This window comes from Thamnophis elegans, chromosome 13 (assembly GCF_009769535.1).
Source record: "Thamnophis elegans isolate rThaEle1 chromosome 13, rThaEle1.pri, whole genome shotgun sequence".
Lineage (NCBI taxonomy): Eukaryota > Metazoa > Chordata > Lepidosauria > Squamata > Colubridae > Thamnophis > Thamnophis elegans.
In genome coordinates, this window is record NC_045553.1 from 20,677,900 (window position 1) to 20,697,958 (window position 20,059).

At 45.0% G+C, this 20,059-nt stretch overlaps 1 protein-coding gene across 1 annotated transcript in view; it reads right to left on the bottom strand.

The window, feature by feature from the left end:
* Nucleotides 1-20,059, bottom strand: part of ANTXR1 (ANTXR cell adhesion molecule 1) — a 126,053-nt gene that overhangs the window by 102,099 nt on the left and 3,895 nt on the right. The window contains exons 2-5 of the mRNA XM_032230097.1: nucleotides 11,225-11,296; nucleotides 7,775-7,846; nucleotides 1,185-1,266; nucleotides 816-849 (exon numbers count right to left, since the gene is read on the bottom strand). Coding sequence (XP_032085988.1) covers nucleotides 816-849; nucleotides 1,185-1,266; nucleotides 7,775-7,846; nucleotides 11,225-11,296 — 260 coding nt within the window. The remainder of the gene's footprint in view (nucleotides 1-815; nucleotides 850-1,184; nucleotides 1,267-7,774; nucleotides 7,847-11,224; nucleotides 11,297-20,059) is intronic.

Sequence of the window (20,059 nt, forward strand, 5' to 3'; positions counted from 1 at the left end):
ACAGAAGATCCCGAAAGGGGATGACGTGAGACTGCAACCGTCCTAAGTACATGCCAGTTGCCAAGTGTCCAACAGTTCCACAAGTGTGAAAAACAGTCATACGCCACTTTCTCGTTGCGGTTGTAAGTTTGAATGGTCAGTAAAGAAATGGTCATCGTAAGTGAAAGACTACTTGTATTACGTAGCCAGAGGGGAATGGACTGAATCCACAGACCAGGAATATCTTCTGGGTCGAGAGAGAAACTTCTCTCTCCTTCTAACCCAGTGTTTCTCAACCTTGGCAACTTGAAGATGTCTGGACTTCAATTCCCAGAATCCCCAGCCAGCGAATTCTGGGAGTTGAAGTCCAGACATCTTCAAATTGCCAAGGTTGAGAAACACTGTTCTAACCTCAAACAAAAGATTGTCCCCACCTTTAGAATAATTGCAAAGGTCATTTTAAATCGTATTTTGTGCTAGTCGTTCGCGACTCTAGGGGGCAGCAGTGCTCATCTCTGTTTCAAAGCCGAAGAGCCAGCGCTGTCCGAAGATGCCTCCGTGGTCATGTGGCTGGCATGACTCAATGCTGAAGGTGCACGGAACACTATTTCCTTCCCACCAAAGGTGGTGCCTATTTTTCTACTTGCATTTTTTACATGCTTTTGAACTGCTAGGTTGGCAGAAGCTGCGACAAGGAATGGGAGCTCACTCTGTTATGTGGCACTAGGGATTCGAACTGCCAAACTGCCGACCTTTTTGATTGACGAGCTCAGCATCCTAGCCACTGAGCCCTTTGAAAAAGTAATTACTACCCACTTTATCTAACGTATTCTTACCTTGAATGTTTTCGTGGTAAATTTGTTCACTGGCCTGAAACAGAACCAAAGAGAGTTATTAGGACATAAAGTTACGGATAAGGTTTCGCTTCAATTGCCCCAGCCAAGAATACAGTGCCCCATTGAGAAGATGGGGAAGAGATGGGGGGCAGCGGTCCAGCCACAGGGGCAAGCAAAAGTCAAGTTGGACAGTGGGACCATGGGATTGGTGCCCCATCTCATGTGTACCTTAGGGGGAAAGCTTATCAAAACCTGGCTGGGGCTTCGGACCCTCTTGCTGCCTTTCACACCCCAACTTCCTGCCCAGACTGCCTGAAGCCCGAAGCCCCCACAGCAAAACCAAGACTTAACCTCTTTGTTCTTATTTACCCTTTCAAATCCTTCGTGCATGTAGGTGTCGCCGCCTGGCAAGACCTTTTGAAGCTCATCTAAGCCTTGACGGATTTTTTCCCTGGAAGAACAGAAGTCTTGGGTTAGAGGGAACACAAATACAGATTAACAGAGCTGGAAGGGACCTTGTAGGTCATCTCGTCCAACCCTCCTGCCCAAGCAGGAGACCCTACACTATTTCTGACAAATGGCAGTCCAGTCACTTTTTTTGAAAACCTCTGTTCTGACCGGGGCTTCCCAAGAGCCTGAAACAACCTCCTTGTCCCAACAAAAACCTTTTTTATTAATTGAAAAAACCTTTTTTATTAATTGAAACTTCTTCTTCACATCCAGCAAAGTCTTTCAAGGGAGGATTTACAGTTACAGTCCTTCTCTGGCTTGGAGAGCTGCCAGGCCGAGATCTGCAGAACTTGGCAAGGAATCTCAGAGAGTCACGAACCAATGAAGTGAACTAATGGTCTCCTGCAAACTCCACTCCCCTTTCGCTCCTCTTTTATTTCCCTGGCCCCCTCTCTGCCTCCGACACAGAGCCCTCATCCAAGCCTTCCCCAGACTCCAGGACTGGCCCATGTTCCTCCCCAACCTCCTCACTGTCCGAATCTGCTGCCAACTCTGCTGGCTGCTGGTGGGCCACAACAGCCTCCAGTGATGAAGCTCCCACAACTTCTTTTTTTAAAGAATATTTTTTATTTCCATTTTCATTTTCATAACACACACTCACATGTATACTATACATAGCCCATATCATATAGTATTAAATAATAATTACATCAGTTCCTCTTGTCAACAATGCCCAGAAAAATAGAAACCCATTATAGCTCTTCTGCCCCCTCCAACTTTCTATCTTCCTTCCATCATCCTTTTCTACTCTACTTCCCCTCCCTTTCTACTGCTCCTCTCTCTACAATCCACTCCTCCTTATCCTCCTCGTCTTCCCCCCTTACCCTCTCTCCTATCCTTCTCTTCCCATCTTTCTTCTCCCTTCTATTTCCCACTCCTCCTCTCCTTGGTGTATTTCTGCTACATGTCAATATGCTTAATATGTCCTAGTTTTAAAGAAAAAATAGTAATAATAAAGTAATGAAAATATAAGAAAAAAAAAGTATACATGTGGGGTCCAATTACATTAAAATCTAACACGTCAAACCTGATATACATCCCTCCCCCCCAGCCCCCCACAACCTACCCCCCCCCGACTTCCCAGAACCCGTACACGGTATAGATTTTTAACAAACACAGTCTAAAATGTATTGGAAAAAAGAATAAGAAATTGATAACATCTTTACATTGAACTTAGCTCCTCCTTGCTAAACTAACTTTAAACAATTTAAATCATTCCTGGTCTTAAGCATAGGCTATCTGGAATTTCTTAGTCCCGTATTTATTTTGTATATAGTCAATCCATTTTTTCCAGTCTCGTTTATATCTCTCGTTTGAGTGGTCCTTAAGATATGCCGATATTTTCGCCATCTCGGCTAAATTTGTGACTTTCAATGTCCATTCTTGAATTGTAGGCAAGTCTTCCTTCTTCCAGTTCTTCTCCCACAACTTCTGAAGGCAACTTCTGTTCCATTGGTTGGTTGTTCTCACTTCAGAACATTCCTCCTTATTTCCAGGTTGAATCTCTCCTTGATCAGTTTCCTTATTCCTTCTCTGGACTTCCTTGACCCCCTCCTCTCTGTGGCAGCCCCTCAAATACTGCAGGACTGCTCTCCTGTCTCCCCTGATCCTTCTCTTCCCTAGACTAGCCATGCCCGGTTCCTGCAACCGTTCATTGTATGTTTGAGCCTCCAATCCCCTCATCATCCTGGTTGCTCTTCTCTGCACTCTTTTTAGAGTCTCAACCTCTTTTTTATAGCGTGGTGACCAAAACTGGGTGCAGGATTCTAGGTGGGGTCTTACTAAGGCTTTAGAGAGTGGCGTTAGTACCTGCTGCAGGCAAGATAGTTATGCCAAAAAAGCCGCAGCTCTGAAGTCTCCCATTGTCTACTTGAAATAAAACATTTTGCAATGCTGTGGCGAGAGAGAAACGTTGAGGAAAACTATTATTATCTCAAGGCAAGGCATTGTACGGAGACAGCCAGAACGGCGAGAAGGCTGATAACTATTTTGCTTTCTAGGCATGGGAAAAATTATCTTTCTTAGGACTCCCGTGTTTCCCCCCCCCCTTTATTCTTTCCTGCCCCTCCCAAAGATTACAGAGCCTGGCAACCTCCATCTCCAGAGTCCCGAGAAAGCCTAAAGATAGAGAAAGGGAGAGGCAGCTGGATTCCGAACTTCACCATTCACCAATATCTGCAGAAACATGCCTGGGAAAAATCTGATTTGGGTCCATCTGTTGCAGTTCCCAAGAAGGGAAGAGGGTCGGATTGGCCCACATCTGCCTCGCCCCTCCCTCCCTCCCTCTTCTTCTCTTACTCTTCTAATGCTACTGCACTAAAGGATGGACCCCCTACCTTGTGAGGAAGAAGGTATACTGTGAGAGAGACAAAGACAAGGTATTTAGGGAGGAAAAATGTAGAACATTTAGCCCCTCTCCCTCCCTCCCTCCCTCCCTCCCTCCCTTTATCTTTCATCTGTCTGTCTGTCTGTCTATCTATCTATCTATCTATCTATCATCTATCTATCTTATCCATCCATCCATCTATTATCTATCTATCATCTATCTCTCATCTCTCATCTATCTATCTACCTATCATCTATCTATCTATCTATCTATCTATCTTTCTTTCTTTCTTTCTTTCTTTCTTTCTTTCTTTCTTTTATCTATCATCAGTGGTGGGATTCATAATTTGTTACTACCCGTTCTGTGGGCATGGCTTTGTGGGTGTGGCTTTGTGGGCATGGCAGGGGAAGGATACTGCAAAATCCCCATTCCCACCCCACCCCACTAACCTGCCTTCCAGCTCCATTCTTCTCTTCAGGGTAACAAAAGAAGATCAGCTGGGAGGAGAACTGGCAAATAGGCTGGCAGGGTGGGGCCAGCCTATTTGCCGATTCTCCGAAGTACTCAAAATTTCTGCTACCGCGTTTCCCCCAAAATATGACCTGTCTTGAAATTAAAGCCTTGCCACATATTTTGGGTGGGCAAAAATATTATCCCCCCCCCAAAAAATAAGCCCCTTGGACAACCACCCCCCTTTGGCCAGGCAGAGCACCACTCGCCGACCTAGTGGTATCCCGAAAGCGCCAAGTTGCGGGAACAAGGTGGGGGGCAAAGGCGTTCGCGTTGCTTGGTGCTTTTGGGGTACCGCTAGGTTGGTCAGCAGCGCTGTGCCCAGCTGAAGAGGGGGGGTTGCTGGGCAGCTGCTCCCTTGCGACCAGGCTCCCAAAGAGCCAGGCACAGCCTCAGAGTCGAATGGCTGTGTTGCGCTGTCGCAGCAGCAACACAGCAGCCATGAAGTGACCACGCTTGCGAACAGCCACCCAGCAACCACCCTTTCCAGCCGGGCACAGAGCTGCTGACCGACCTAATGGTACCTGGAAGCCACCAAGCAATGCAAGCGCCTGTTCGCTGCCCTCCGCCTCCCGCGGTTCGGTGCCTTCGGAATGCCCCTAGTTGAGTGAATGGGGCTCTGCATAGCTGGAGAGGGGGGGTTACGCCGCTTGGGTCCTCCGTGCTTTGAAAGCCACAAAAAAAAACCCAAGCGGCGGGCAGCACCAGCAGCGGAGATGCCCTGTCTCTGCAGGTACTGTAGCGTTAGCCAAGGGCATTGTGAGCCTGCAAGTCGCGGAGCTGGGAGTGGAAAAACCGCTCGTGCAACCCCCCTCTCCAGCCATGCAGAGGCCCATTCACTCACCTAGGGGCATTCTGAAGGCGGCGAGCCACGGGAGGCGGAGGGCGGCGAATAGGCGCTCGCGTTGCTTGGTGCCTTCTGGGTACCGCTAGGTCAGTTAGCGGCGCTGTGCCCGGCTGGAAAAGGGGGTTGCCAGGTGGCTGCTTGTGAGCGTGGTCAGCTCATGGCTGCTGTCTTGCTGCTGCGACGGCGCAAAACAGCCATTCGACCCTGAGGCTGTGCCCGGCCCTTCGGGAGCCCGGTCGCAAGGGAGCAACCACCCGGCAACCCAAAAACAATAAGCCCTCCCCTTTAATAAGCCCAAGGCCATATTTTGTGGGTCAAAAAAAATATAAGACCCTGTCGTATTTTTGGGGAAACACGGTACTGGTTCTCCAGCACCTGTCAGAACTGGCTGAATACCATCATCTGTCCATCATCTGCATCCATATTTCTATCTACCACCCTCTCTCATCCATCATCTATCCATCTATCCATCAATCCTTCCACCCACCCATCCTTTTCTGCAGAAATTCAACAGCAAATTTCACAGTCCCTGCATACCATTGAAGCTACATAATGAAATACGTTGAGTGCACATTATCAGGATTAATTTTGAGCCACACCAAGGCCTGACACAAGATATCTCTTCCTTGCGGAGTCGGTATGACACACCAGGCTAACCTAAAAGGGATAATTTGTGGCTTATCTGTTTGGGCAGGAACCTTCTGTGAGGACTGCAAATGTATGTTACTGCCCCAGGTTTAACAAGGTGTAAGAATTCAATCTGTGTCCTTTCAAGAGACAAAAAGAACGATGTCAACAGGGCTGAGAGGACAGGCGTTGCTTGGGTCAAATAAAATGGCAGTTATGATCAGGCAATTGAGGCCCCACCCCCTTTAAACCAGAAAAAAGGGTGGGGCCTCAATTTGCTGCTACCATCTTGACTTTTTTTGAGCCTCTTCCCTAATGGACAGTTCTGAACCCACACCTGCCAGCAGGCGAAGCAAAAAACAGCCGTGTCCTTCTTCTCTTCCTCCATCTTCCCTGACTCCTTACACTGCCTGGCCTCGGGTTGGTGCTGGGGCTCAGGACCCCGGACAGCATCCCGAAATTCGGGGTAGCTGGTGGAGTATTTTAAGGGAGATTCGGGTTAATGTCAGGGTTCCAAATAGCATCCAAAAGTAAATCAGAGTCCAAGGCAAAGTATTGCTCAATGTTCCAATTTATTAAGAGAGCCATGTTGGCACATCTGGGAAAACCCTAATCTGAAAACTTCCCAGTTTCCCCCACCTAGTTGGAAGTTCAAGATCTTGTCCCCAACACCCACAAGTCCATCCCATGGTCCAATCTCTCACTGCCATGCTGGCAGTTCTACCCAACCAGTTCCGGTCAGGTGCAGAGGTACAGAGACAAAGGATGATGACCTTGGCTTTCTAGAAAGAATTTTGTTATGGCTACATAGCATCTAACTCCATACAATCCCCCGTTCCATTTTCCCACAATAGAAAATGCATAGTAGAATAATAGAAAGTGTGGCAGGCCAAAGATCCAAAAGAGAAGATGGCTGCAGGCCTGAGAAGCCAGGTAGTAAGATCTGAATGCTTCCTAGATATACATTGAAAAGCCAAGCAAAGTTCAGCGCTGTCCAAAACCCAGATGTCATAAATTCTAGACTAGCAGTGTCCAGCCTTGGCAGCTTTAGGACCTATGAACTTCAACTCCCAGAATTCATCATCCAGCTGCAAATTATCAATCCAAGAGGTGTGATGGCTCAGTGGTTAAAGATGCTGAGCTTGTCAGTTGGAAAGCCGGGAGTCCGACACCCAGAGCCATGCAATGGGGTGAGTTCCTGTTCCTTGCCCCACCTCTTTCCCACCAAGCAGTTCGAAAGCATGCAACTGCAAATAAATAAATAGGTATCACTTCGGTGGGAATGTGACAGCGTTCTGTGCACCTCAGTGTATAGTCATGCTGGCCACAGGACCACAAAAACTGTCTTCAAATGCTGCCTCTCTTGGCCAGGAAACAGAGATGAGCACCATGCCTTAAAGTTGGACACAACTGGACACGGGAAACCTTTGCCTTTATCTCAACTGTGGCAACTTTCAGATATGTGGATTTCCACAGCCAGAATTTCTCATGCTGACTGAGGAATTCTGGGAGTTGAAGTCCAGCTATCTTAATGGTGCTATGGTTGAGAAACACGGGTTTAGTGCACGGCATAAACCAGATTACAGAGCTGCAAACACTCTCTCTCTCTCTCTCTCTCGCATGCACGCACGCACGCACGCACGCACACACCCTTCACCTGCTCTCTATCCCCCTTTATCTTGCATTTAGCTTTGAACCTATTTTTTCCTGTTCTCTTTTCAAAGATACTCAGTCTCAAGGTCTCTACTCCTCCTCGGATCCTATGTAACGTCTACAACAGATTAGTAGTTGTTGCTGTTCTCAAAAATAGCAAACACAGCCACTGACAAATTGAAATTCCTCTCTGGGTAAAACATGAGAGTTGTACTACTTTTTTTTTTTTTTTTTTAAAGAGCAGCGATCTTGGCCCTAAAACCTCCTTTCAACCTTTGGCTGAAAAAGCCCGAATCCTCCTCAACACCCTCCAAATTTCTCCTAGGGATCATTTTGGGGGTTTGAAAGAAGTGATCCTGAAGAGATGAGGACCCCAAGTCGATTTAATACCTTGCTCATGCTTGCTACCCAGTGTGCAATATCAACATTTGTGTGCAGAGTAACACCTAGGTCCTAGGACAGGTAGCACCCCTCCTTCTTCCTCACCTGTCTTCTGTCAGGTCCATGAGGGTTGAGCCTTGATTGGAGAAGACAATGAAGGACATTCTCAACTGGGGGCTGCAGAAAGAAAGACAGCAAAGTGAGGACCTTCCTTCCTCCCTCGCTCTTTCCTTCCTTCCTCTTTTCTCCCTCCCTCCCTCTTTCCTCCCTCCTCCCTCTTTCCTTCCTTCCTCCCTCTTTCCTTCCTTCCTTCCTTCCTTCCTCTTTCTTCTTTCTTTCCTCCTTCCTTCCTACATCTTTCATTCCTCCCTCCTCCCTTCCTCTTTCCTCCCTCCCTCCTCTTTTCTTCTTTCTTTCCTCCCTCTTTCCTTCTTCCCTCTTTCCTTCCTCCATCCCTCCTTCCTCTTTCCCTCTTCCCTCCCTCTTTCCTTCCTTTCTCTTTCCTCCCTCCCTCTTTCTGCCCTCCTTCCTTCCTCCCTCCCTCCTTCCTCTTTCCCTCTTCCCTCCCTCTTTCCTTCCTTTCTCTTTCCTCCCTCCCTCTTTCTGCCCTCCTTCCTTCCTTTCTCCCTCCCTCTTTCCTTCCTCCCTCCCTCCTCTTTCCTTCCTTCCTTCCTTCCCTTCCCTTCCTTCCTTTCTCCCACCCTCCCTCCCTCCCTCCCTTCCTTCTTTTTAGAATGCAATATTGCAGGCTAATTCTGCCAACTGCAAACAGTTCAATTCTGACTGGCTCAAGGTTGATTCAGCCTTCCATCCTTCCGAGGTGGGTCAAATGAGGATTCAGATTGTTGTGGGCAAGAGGCTAACTCTGTAAACCGCCTAGAGAGGGCTGTAAAGGCATTGTGAAGCGATATATAAGTCTAAGGGCTATTGCTATTGTCCCCCCTCCCTCAGTGAAACATGGCAATATTGCTCTTCCCAGATGAATGTGTGAAGTGCCTCTACTGGCTGTTCACAAGAGGCAGTCAGAAAAGCCAAGATGGGATTGTGGAAATGAAACCTCCTCTCTTTTTGTGTGCATTCCATGTGTGGCTGCCTCGGCAGACTGCATATAATTTTTGGTGCTGCTGGTAGGAAGAGATCCATTCCTTACATCATTCCGAAGGCACGCCTCTTCTACAAATATAAATTAATCTCAGGATCATTTTTGGATGCTCTGCTCTGAGCAGAGCCAGGGATATATTTACAGTACTCAATAAGGGTTTTATTCCATTTCAACAAAAACAACAAAAAAAGACCAATCAAGGAGATTTGCAAAAGTTGTTGAGACAATTCTCCACCCTTCACCAAATCACAACTTTCCTCTCATAGATCCTTTCGTGACAACTCAGTTAAAGTATATTTCATTGCTTACTAGGTTTAGAACCAGACCTTGAGACTCAAAATGTGGCAATATTCTTCCTTTAGAAAAACTAGACCTCCTTGAAAACAATAAATCAGGTTCTGATAAATTTCCAGAGTTTGTGCTCATGAAAACACACAGAGAAACAAACTGTTTGGAATTCCTTGAAACTTGTGTTCCTTTTCTTCAGTTAAGAGGAAATCCAGTTCCAGGCAATAACAACAACAAAAAAGCAAAACAAACACTGTGTTTTTCTCAATTATTTTGAAATTGCTCAATAAATTTCCTTCAGCTACAAGAATCGCTGAGAATCAAACGAGCAACCAGGTTTAAGAGGGAAAACTTGAGTCAAAGGGAAAAAATGAGAATAGAATACAGAATTATAATTCAGAATAGATTAGAATTTAGAATGGAATAGAATTTAGAATAGAGTAGAATAGAATAGAGTAGAATTAGAATTAGAATTCAGGTTTTAAGAGGGCCAGACAAGGAAAAAATGAGAATAAAATAGAATTCACAATAGAATAGAATAGTATTTAGAATAGAATAGAGTATAGAGTAGAATAGAATTAGAATTCAGAATAGAATTTAGAGTAGAATTAGAATTCAGAATAGAATAGAATTCTAATTCTAATTCAGAATAGAATAGAATAGAATTTAGAGTAGAGTAGAGTAGAGTCAAGTAGAGTAGAATTAGAATTCAAAATTCAGAATAGAACAGAACAGAATATTCTTTATTGGACAAGTGTGAGTAGACACCCAAAGAATTTGTCTCTGGTGCAGAAGCTCTCAGCATACATGCAAAGCAACATAGTAATAGTAATCATAATATGATACCAATAAGAGGAAAGTAGTAGAGAAGATGAGAAGGATAATACTACATCCATACAACATGGGTAAAAACAATACTGTGGGAATTAGGTGTTCAGCAGAATGATGGCCAGAGAGAAAAACTGTATCTGAGTCTAGTTGCTTTGGCATTCAGTACCCTATAGCGCCATCCTGAGGGGAGGATTTGAAACAGTTTATGTCCAGGATGTGAGAGGGTCTACAGATATTTGCTCAGCCCTTTTTCCGACCTGTGCAATCTACAGGTCTTTGATGGAAGGCAGGCTGGTTGCAATTGTTTTTTCTGCAGTCCTAACTCTCGGTTGAAGTCTGTCCCTCCCCCGCTGTACCAAGCCAGACAGTTATAGATGCACAAATGACAGACTCAATAATTCATCTGTAAAACTGTCTCAGCAGCTCCTGGGGCAGTCTGAACTTTCTGTGTTGATGCAAGAAGAGCATTCTTTGTTGTACCTTTTTTATGATGGTTCTATGGCAGGGGTATCCAAACTTGGGAACTTTAAGACTTGTGGACTTCAACTCCCAGAATTCCCCAGCCAGCATAATTTACACTCTTGTAATCCCTTCCTCTGCAATCTCTCCACTTAGATCGGAGGTCTTCAAATTCCCGCCTGGGGAATTCTGGGAGTTGAAGTCCACAAGTCTTAAAGTTTCCAAGTTTGGACACCCCTGTTCTAATGTTAGGTGTCTATTTTAAATCCTAAGAGATTACAGGACCCCAAAACTTGAAGGATTCTACTCCCAATACTGAAAAGAACATCTACTTGACTCTCTTGTAGACTACATCATGATTAGACATCAAGGCCACAGTCAACGCACTTGAGCATCACAACTGCTGTGATTTTAGAGTAAACATGTAGATGGGCCAAGGCAGATGGCTCAGCCCACTGCAACCCACATCTTATGCCCATGATGGCAAACCTATGGCATGTGTGGCAGAGGTGGCATGCAGGGCCCTCTCTGTGGGCGCATGTGCCATCGCCAGCTGCTCTTCTACTTTCTGGCACGCACATGTTTGCCAGCCGGCTGGTCTTCGTGTGTGTGCCGGAGTCCCAGGAACCCAAAGACCAGCTGGCTGGTGCGCATGCAGTCTTTGCACCTCGTCTTCAAGTTTCCAGTGCTGTAGCGTGCGCAAAGACCACCTGGCCGGTGCGTATGCATGTGCCGGGAACCTGGAGACCACATGCAGACCAGTCAGCTCGTCTTAAAGTTTCCAGAGCTCTGGTGTACAGACACATTCCGGTTTGGCCACTTGGTGCTGAAAAGTTTCATCATCCCTGTCCTGTCAGCCGGCCATAATTTCTTACCTTATAAATTTGTGAGCCAGATGTTCCACAAAGTAATAGATTTCACTCCAGTGGTGTAGGACACTTCCTGATCTGGAAAAAAAGAGAGCGCATGCCAGAGAATATTGACTTGGGTCATTTTACACTGTGTTTTTAAAAGTGTTTGGCAATTGTTGCGTGAGTGACACCCAATTTTGTCATCTTTTTTTTTTTGCCATGGTTGTTAAGTAAATCAGAGTTTTTAACTGAATTCAGCTTTCCCCATAGACTTTGCTTGTTGGAAGCCAGCTGGGAAGGTTACAAAAGCTAATCACATCACCCTGGGTGATGTCCAGGGTGAATTCTGATAACAGAAAAAGACTCAAAAGTAATTGTATGAAATTACTTTTCATATTGGCACCCCTAGTGGGTCTCCTTGGTGAGCTTGCCTCCAGAAGTTGTGAATGCCCCAACACTGGAAGTCTTTAAGAAGATGTTGGATAGCCATTTATCTGAAGTGGTGTAGGATTTTCTGCCTAGGCAGGGGGTTGGACTAGAAGACCTCCAAGGTCCCTTCCAAGTCTGCTATTGTATCTAGCTGCTTTTTATTGATTCCTAAGGCTATAAGGGATCTAAAAAGTCTTCTAGTCCAGCCCCCTGCCCTTTATTTCATTCCAGACAAATGATTGTCTGGTCTTTTCAATGAAAGAGAGATTCCAGATCTCTGTTTTTGCTGCATTCACACCGCCCATCTTTAGTTGTTTTGAAATGCCATCTGAAGAGGTTGTTTCAAACTGCATTTGATGCCACAGAAGTGCCAACCCTGCCAATTATAGAACATCCCAACAAGTCTTTTCTTGTTCAAAAGCATTCCTTTATACTTGCTTATTCAGCATAAAACTCAAGATAATTCACTATGACATGTAAAAAATAAATGATGTGTTTAGAAAGGACAGATTGTTTCGCTTTCCAATAACCCAAATAAGTCACCATTCTCAATTTTCTTCTTCTAACCTAATAACATGAGTTAATGTAGCCAGATCTCTGTTTTCTGACTCACCCACTGAATATCCTTGGCCTATAAAGCTCTGCTTATCCAAATTGTGTTTGAAACATCTCTGCAGGGAAATTAATTTCTGAAGTTCATCACATGTAAAAAAAAATAGCTGTAGGATTAAACCACAGTTTGCTCTCCTGCTTTGTAGAGCTAACTCAAAGCCCAAAGTGGCTTGGGAATAAACCCCCCTCTTAGATTTGCAAGTGGGGTGGGGAGGCAGCTCATTCTGATGCATCCACACCCAGGAAAGGGGTTTGCTGAGGAAAGCAATAATTCCAGCAGAACTGACTCTTTTTAATTTCCTGTCCACAAGAAAGGCCAATGAAGAAAATTCCGGCCAATGAAGAGAATTGTGTAATCGGCAAAACTGACGCAAAGACATTGTGATATGTGCAACATCATCAGGTCTAAGCGAGGAGAGAAGCAACCTGGAATTAAGGAGAAACTTCCTAACAGTGAGGACAATTAACCAGTGGAACAGCTTGCCACCAGAAGTTGTGGGTGCTCCGTCAATGGAAGTATTTAAGAAGAGATTGGATAACCATTTGTCTGAAATAGTATAGAGTTTCCTGCCTAAGCAGGGGTTGGACTAGAAGACCTCCAAGATCCCTTCCAACTCTGTTATTCTGTTCTATTCAGCCAGTGGAACAGCTTGCCACCAGAAGTTGTAGGTGCTCCATCACTGGAGGCTTTTAAGAAGAGATTTGACTGGGATGGTATACAATCTCCTGCTTGAGGAGTGGTTGGACTAGAAGACCTCAAAGGTCCCTTCCATCTATTCTGTTCTGTTCTATTCTATTTTATTATTCTATTATATTCAGATACAGATTGTAGAACAAGACAGATGGTAGATTATTTTGAGTCATATAAATGAGCAAGAATGATAAGCCGCATTTGCAAATGGCTGAGAACAGAGCAATTTAAGCTTCTCTCCATTTCTAATTTTATACTCATTTCTTTTCCTAATCAACAAGTTTAGTTCTTACCAAAGTTTGCCCCAAGGACTTTGTGCATTAAGGTGTCGATTTCTTCAAATAAAATCCTTTTTTTTTTGCAATGCCTTTTTTTTTTTTTACAATAAATCACATTAGGTTGATGAATATCTGCATTTTAAGTAATAAACACTTCTTTATTCCCTCTTTGGAAACAGCTGTCCTCAAACCCCAGAAAGGCAGCTTACACAGATCCTAGCTTTGGAGCGAGAGGTCTCCAGGGGAAGCTCAAAAGAAGCCAAGATGGTTGATGACGATGCAACAGAAGTTGCCATTCGGACTTTTTTTGACCAACCCCAGTGGCTGCCCTTCCTTTGAGATCTCCCTGCACTACTAGACGGCCTGAAAAAGTTTCCACATTCTGCTTCCTTTGCAGAGATGCAGCTGAGAAGCAGAGGGCGAGGAAAGCTTGATTGATTTTCCATGGCTTTTAGCAAGAGGCAGGAAGCAGGAGGGAAGGACATGGCCTGCATCAGACCCACGGACCGGAGGGGCTATGAATGAATTTGGGGGTGGGTGGGTGCTGAGCCTGGTCTCCCCAGACAAAAGATTTGCATTCTGGGTAGTTTTCCACGCCACTTCCTCAATTCGCCACACAACTACATCTTGAAGAGGTTTCCCCCCCCTCCACTTGGAACAAGGACCCAAACATCTAAAATTACAGCTCATTTTTCCATGAGATCTTCCCACACAAAGCCTCGCGCAGAAAAATGCTCCCCCCACCACCCCAGGTTGCATGCCAGCAAAGAAAAAAAAAGAGGGGGGAGGAAAATCATTTGGAGACGACGTTTTCCCTTCTGGATGTGGTGCCCAGATTGAACGAAGGGCTCAAAAACCCCCAAAGATTTTCGCCTGGGAAAAAAAATGGAGGAAAGGAAGAAAAAAAGAAGAATGAGATTGCCACAGTTAAAAGGATTAAACATGTTCAAAATGATATGGGAATTGGAGAGTTTGCATAAACTAATGTTGCATTTTGAAGGGCATGGATTATCTTTTCCTGGATTTTTCCCCCCCATTCAAGGTTTTTTATTTTTTAATACAATTTATACATATTATAGGAAGAAAGAGTTGTCCGAGTCTTTTCTTTTACATCCTCTAAATTACATAGTCCTTTTTACATCATAGTTTTGTTTTCACCTTCAGCCAAACTATTCTCTTCCATTATTTTCCATCTTTATAGTTATTTTTTTCTTAATACATAAACAATATCAATTGCCCCTTCAAAGTTACACCAATTTTTCCTTATTTTCTCCATTGTTATATTTTGCTATAAACAGCGTTTATACTCTAATTCAATTTAAGCACAGAGAGCATTTTTTTTTTCAAAAAAATTTCTACCATCTTTTCCTGGCTTTGGATTCCTCCGTTGGCCTTTCCGTCAGCTGCCTTAATTGCTTTGAGATGAAACGGATGGTTTTTATTGACGGGGCTATTTTGACTGCTTTCGCAAAGTACTATATTTTTACTTTTTTTCTTCTTGGGTCTGCAAAGTGGTCTGTAAATACTATGAATAAATTAGGAAGCACATTTCCTGCGCGGGGAAGACGGCAAGAAAAAAACCTGAATCCCATCCCTGCGGCCCACAACATCCAGAGTTTCTTTGATTGACATTTACACGGAAATCGCTCTTAGGAAATTGACAGGGGTTTTTTGGAGCAGTAGCTAATGTGCTTCCACTGTTCCGCAGAATTGGGATAGTAAATAAGACAGATAATCCTTGACGTACGACCCCAATTGAGCCAAAACTTGCCCTATTTTACAACCTTTCTTGCCATAGTTGTTAAGTAAATCACTGCAGTTGTTAAGACCGTTGTAAAGCGAATCAGGCTTCCCCCTTGACTCTGCTTGTCAGAAGGTCATAAAAGGTGATCAATCATCCTGGGACGTTGCAACCATCATAAATATGAGTAAGGTGCTGAGGGTCTGTATTTTGACCATGCAATCAAAACATCCACTGTATGGCTGGCTATATGCCCTTGGGAATGAGTGGAATGGGCAGAAGAAGAGATGGTTAGAGAGGATACAAGGAGGATTATTGGACAACAAGAAGGTTCTTGGTTGAAGAAAAGGCTGAGGGAAGCGTATCTATCTTATTTTGAGAGCTTTGTTGTGATAGCCCTCTTCAAGGACTTGTAAAAATGACACCCAAATTTGCCATCCAATAACAGAGGACATGGAACAAGAGTCTTCAGCTATATCACAGTAGATTCTGGTTGAACTTCATCATCACGAGTGCAGTTGAACAATGGAACCGTTGGCCGAGAGAGGTGAGGGACTCCTCTTCATTAGATGGGCCCAAGCGAAGGCTGGACAACCATCTCCTGTGGAGACTTGAATTTGGACTCCTGCCTGGGGAAGAGATGGACCTTGATGGTTAAACTGGTTGTTTTCAATTCTAGGGTTCTGCAATTCGATGCTTGGATTACCTTCTTCCCAGGATCATTTGTGGTTTTTAGTTGCGATGTCGTGTCTGACCCATCGCAACCCCATGGACAACGTTCCTCCAAGCGTTCCTGTCCTCCACCATCCTCCGTAGTCCATTTAAGCTCACACCGACTGCTTCGGTGATTCCATCCAGCCACTTCATTCTCTGTAGTCCCCTTCTTCTTTTGCCCTCCATCGTTCCCAGCATGAGGCTCTTATCCAGGGAGTCCATCTTCCTTCTCATTAGGTCTTTGGGTTTCCTCTTCAGGATCTGGCCTTCTAAAGAGCAGTCAAGGTTGATTTCCTCTAGGACTGACCGGCTGGATGGCCTTGCAGTCCAAGGGACTCGCAGGAGTCTTCTTCAGCACCAGAGTTCAAAGGCCTCCATTCTTTAGCGCTCAGCCTTCCTTATGGTCCAACTTTCACAGCCATCCATTGCAACTGGGAAAACCATAGCCTTGACTAGACACACTTTTGTTCGTAGGTTGATGTCTCTGCTTTTTAGGATGCTGTCTAGATTTGCCATCGCTTTCCTCCCCAGGAGCGTCCAGGATCATAGAAAATGGCTTTTACCACTTTCCAACTGTTTTTGGTCTTGTTTTAAAAAATGACCAATGCAGAAGGAACCAGGCAGAAATAATTCCTTAGATCTCTTTTTTTAATGTATGTTGAACACATAGCTAAGCCAAGATCATCTGGATCTCTTTCCTCACACCCCCAAGGGCCCCCCATCAGTGTCGGACTGCTTCCTTTTCTCAGTTTATTTTGGAGAGCTCCGTATGGACCAACCTCCAGGCCTAGCTGAGAAAGAGATCTCAAATTAAAAATAAAAAAGTAGTAAATGAGACGTGGGGGGGGGGAATGAGGTAACAGGATAATAATATAATCGCAGGAAAAGTCAAAAGAAGTATTCATGTCAAAATTCCCAGAATAGAAACTGTTTTATTCCTTTTGAATAAACTACCCAACTGAACGAGGCAGACTTCAAAAGTCATTGACAAAACACTTCAAAACACATTTGAACCAGAAATTTCTTATAAAAAGAAATAGAGCACTTCCGAATGATCCAAACGTTTGAGAGATGTCAACATATTATATCTTACTTAAGGATCCCTGCTGAAAACTTCCTAAAAGGCAGCCATCCATCCAAATATGGGCCTCTTGAACCAAAAATGGCTTCTCTACCAGCCAATTCTTCAATAATTCTATATATCAAGGTAAAGGTTTCCCTTGTCCAGTTGTGCCTGACTCCAGTCGTGCCTAGAAAGAGTGCAGAGAAAAGCAACCAGGATGATGAGGGGACTGGAGGCTAAAACATACGATGAACGGTTGCAGGAACTGGGCCTGGCTGGTCTAGGGAAGAGAAGGACCAGGGGAGACATGATAGCATCTTCCAATATTTGAGGGGCTGCCACAGAGAGGAAGGGGTCAAGCTATTTCCAAAGCACTCAAAGGCCAGACAAGGAATAATGGATGGAAACTGAGCAAGGAGAGATTCAACCTGGAAATAAGGAGGAATTTTCTGACAGTGAGAAGAATCAACCAAGGGAACAGAAGTTCCCTTCAGACATTGTGGGAGCTTCATCCCTGGAGGCTTTCAAGAAGATACTGGGCTGCCATCTGTCAGAAATGGTGTAGGGTCTCCTGCTTGGGTGGGGGGTTAGACTAGATGACCTACAAAGTCCCTTCCAACTCTGTTAATCTGTATCCAGTTCCCCTGATCCTATGAAGGCTCCACACCTGATGAAGAATGAGCTGGATACACAGACATACTTCATGAGGCGTTAAGACCAGGAGTCCAAACAGGAATAACATCTGTATCAATTCTAGGGGACGGTGCTCAACTCCATTTTCTAGCCAAGGAAGCTAGCATTGTCCAAAGAGACTTCGGTGGTCGTGTGGCTAGCATGACTATACCCCAAGGCACATAGAACACTGTTACCTTCCCTTTGAAGTGATACCTATTTATCTACTCGCATTTGCATCCTTTCGAAATGCTGGATGGGTGGGAGCTGAAGCGAGGAACCAACCGGAGCTCATCCCATCGCGTGGTGCTCGGGTCTCCACCCTGGGCTGTCAGCTTTCCAGATGACAAGCTCAGCGTCTTTAACCACTGAGCCATCGCGCGGCGGATTTTCCTATCGGCTAACTAGGCTTCAGCCTAGAGCCTCAAGATCAAGAGGGGCCTACATTCAAATTGTTAGCAAAATTAAAATTACACTATTCTAAAAACAGTGAACACTAAAACACTGAACCGAAAATAAGGAGAAATTCTACGCATATGACTAATAAACAAACATAAAAATGTATTGGTTAAGATCGTTCCAGCACCATGGCAGTTGGGGAACCCGCCCACATTCCCGGCACCGGCGGTTGGGCGAGAGGTGCGGCCGCTCCCAGTAGCCACCCCGTCGACGCAGAGCCCACCAGCGGCCAAGCAGGTGAGGGCGAGGGGGCCGAGCTGGGCAGCTGAGCGCAGCAGGGGAGGCGGCTGGCCTCGCTGCCTTTGCCGCAGAGCAGAGCCGCCCTCCGTCGGGAGGCCAGCTATATATATTGATATATATCACAGTAATGATGTATTTTATTGTCTCTCATGTAATTTACAAACTTAAAAATGGGAGGTGAAAGGGCCTCATAAGTGGAATAGCCTAGGGCCTCTTTTCATCTAAATCCGGCACTGATCGCGCCTCTCACACACTCTCTAGAGAGAGAAGAGTAGATAAGACAGCAAAGGGGGAAACCCCAATGATTCATAATCCGGATTAAAAGCTGTTTCTCTCTGCCCACCAAGAACACCTGCCAACTTCACCCTCCTTATCAGGGTGCAACGCCAAAATATAGTCGGTGTGTATTTTTAGAGGCTGTGCTGGATTTCTAACCCTGCGTGGACAAATGAGAAGAAAGGGATAATGTGGTGGGACAGCAGAAGGACAGAAGCACTCTCTGGACTGGTTTAGAGGTTAGGCCAGTGGGGGCTAGCCTTTCTGTCGTTGCATGCCGAAAGCATGGACGTGTGCCCACACCCATAATGCAATGCACACATGACACCCTCCGCACAACCCTCTGCATGTACATACGACCCCCCAATGCTCCCCCCACATAACACAAGAAGAGTTTCCATGACACTGTCGTGACCAGCATTTTCATTTTACGCTAGTCATTGGCTACAATGTAAGATACCTTTTGCTTCCCCAGACTCCAAGGCCACCATGACTCAGGTGGTCCTTGGCCTAAGCAGGGGTTGGACTAGAAGACATCAAAGGGTCGCTTCCAGCTTCTATTCCATTCTAATCTACTTCTATTTTATTCTATTTCTATTCAGAATTCTATTCTATTCTTTCATTTCAATGTCCTATTCTATTCTCCCTTATTCTATTCTGTTCTGTTCTTTTGAACCTCCTATCCCCAAATATTATCCAGCATAAAATCTCAGAAAGGCTCAGAAATACTCCAGGGAAAACCAGCCTTCTCAAACGACACAACTGACAACTATTAGGGGCCAACCCAGATGAGCTGAGACAGCCAGGCTAGGTCTCCCTGTCAGAGTCTTGTTAAGGGACAGGCTTAATTGCAATAATCTAAGCCAACACATCTTAGACATCTTTAACCAGAAGAAAAATGCAAATACTTGTTAACACTCATCACACGAAGAACAACCGCTGGGTAGCCTTTAACTGGGGAACATTACGTCATTTTAATTTTTTTTCAATTCCTTCAAGACAGAGAAGCATTAGGTATACTCTCTGGAAAAAAAATTATGCACTTCCTTCTGCATTAAGTTCTCCCTGTTTATCTCTGCTTTTCTTGCCTCCATCATCAGCCTCCATCGCCTTCACCAATCGCTCAGATCTCTGGTTTCCTTATTGCGTTTCTGTTAGTTTTGGGGCTTCATGCATTCTGTGAACTCAGCTATTGTGGTTTGTTGGTCATGCTTCGCAGCTTAAGGCAGTGCGTTATGAAATTGGCTCCACCAAGAGACTGTGGAACTTCACGTGTGGCGTTCCATGCCTACCTATGAGAAGAGAGGGGTCTTGAACGCAAAATGGGTGAGCAGCCACTTCACTTTGGCACCAGTGCTGCAAGGAGGAATATTTTTCAGGACATTTTATGGGAAAGAAATGGGGAAGGAAGGTTTTGAAGCTCAGGCTCCATTCGAAAAGAGGAGAAAGTAGGGAAGTGTGATGGGCCCACGCTTTTCTCTGTCAAGCCAGTCAGAGATTCCACAAAGTCCTTCTGGGTCTCAGTGTTCTGCCCTAGGCTTCCTGAGAAAGCACAAATCACAATCTTAGTCCCAAAGACCCTCTTTTATATATATGGCTGTGAATTATGGTCATTCATAGCCTGCAAGGCTTCCCCAACAGTCTATGAAGATTCCGACAGATGTCTGCTTGAGTTGCCATAGTC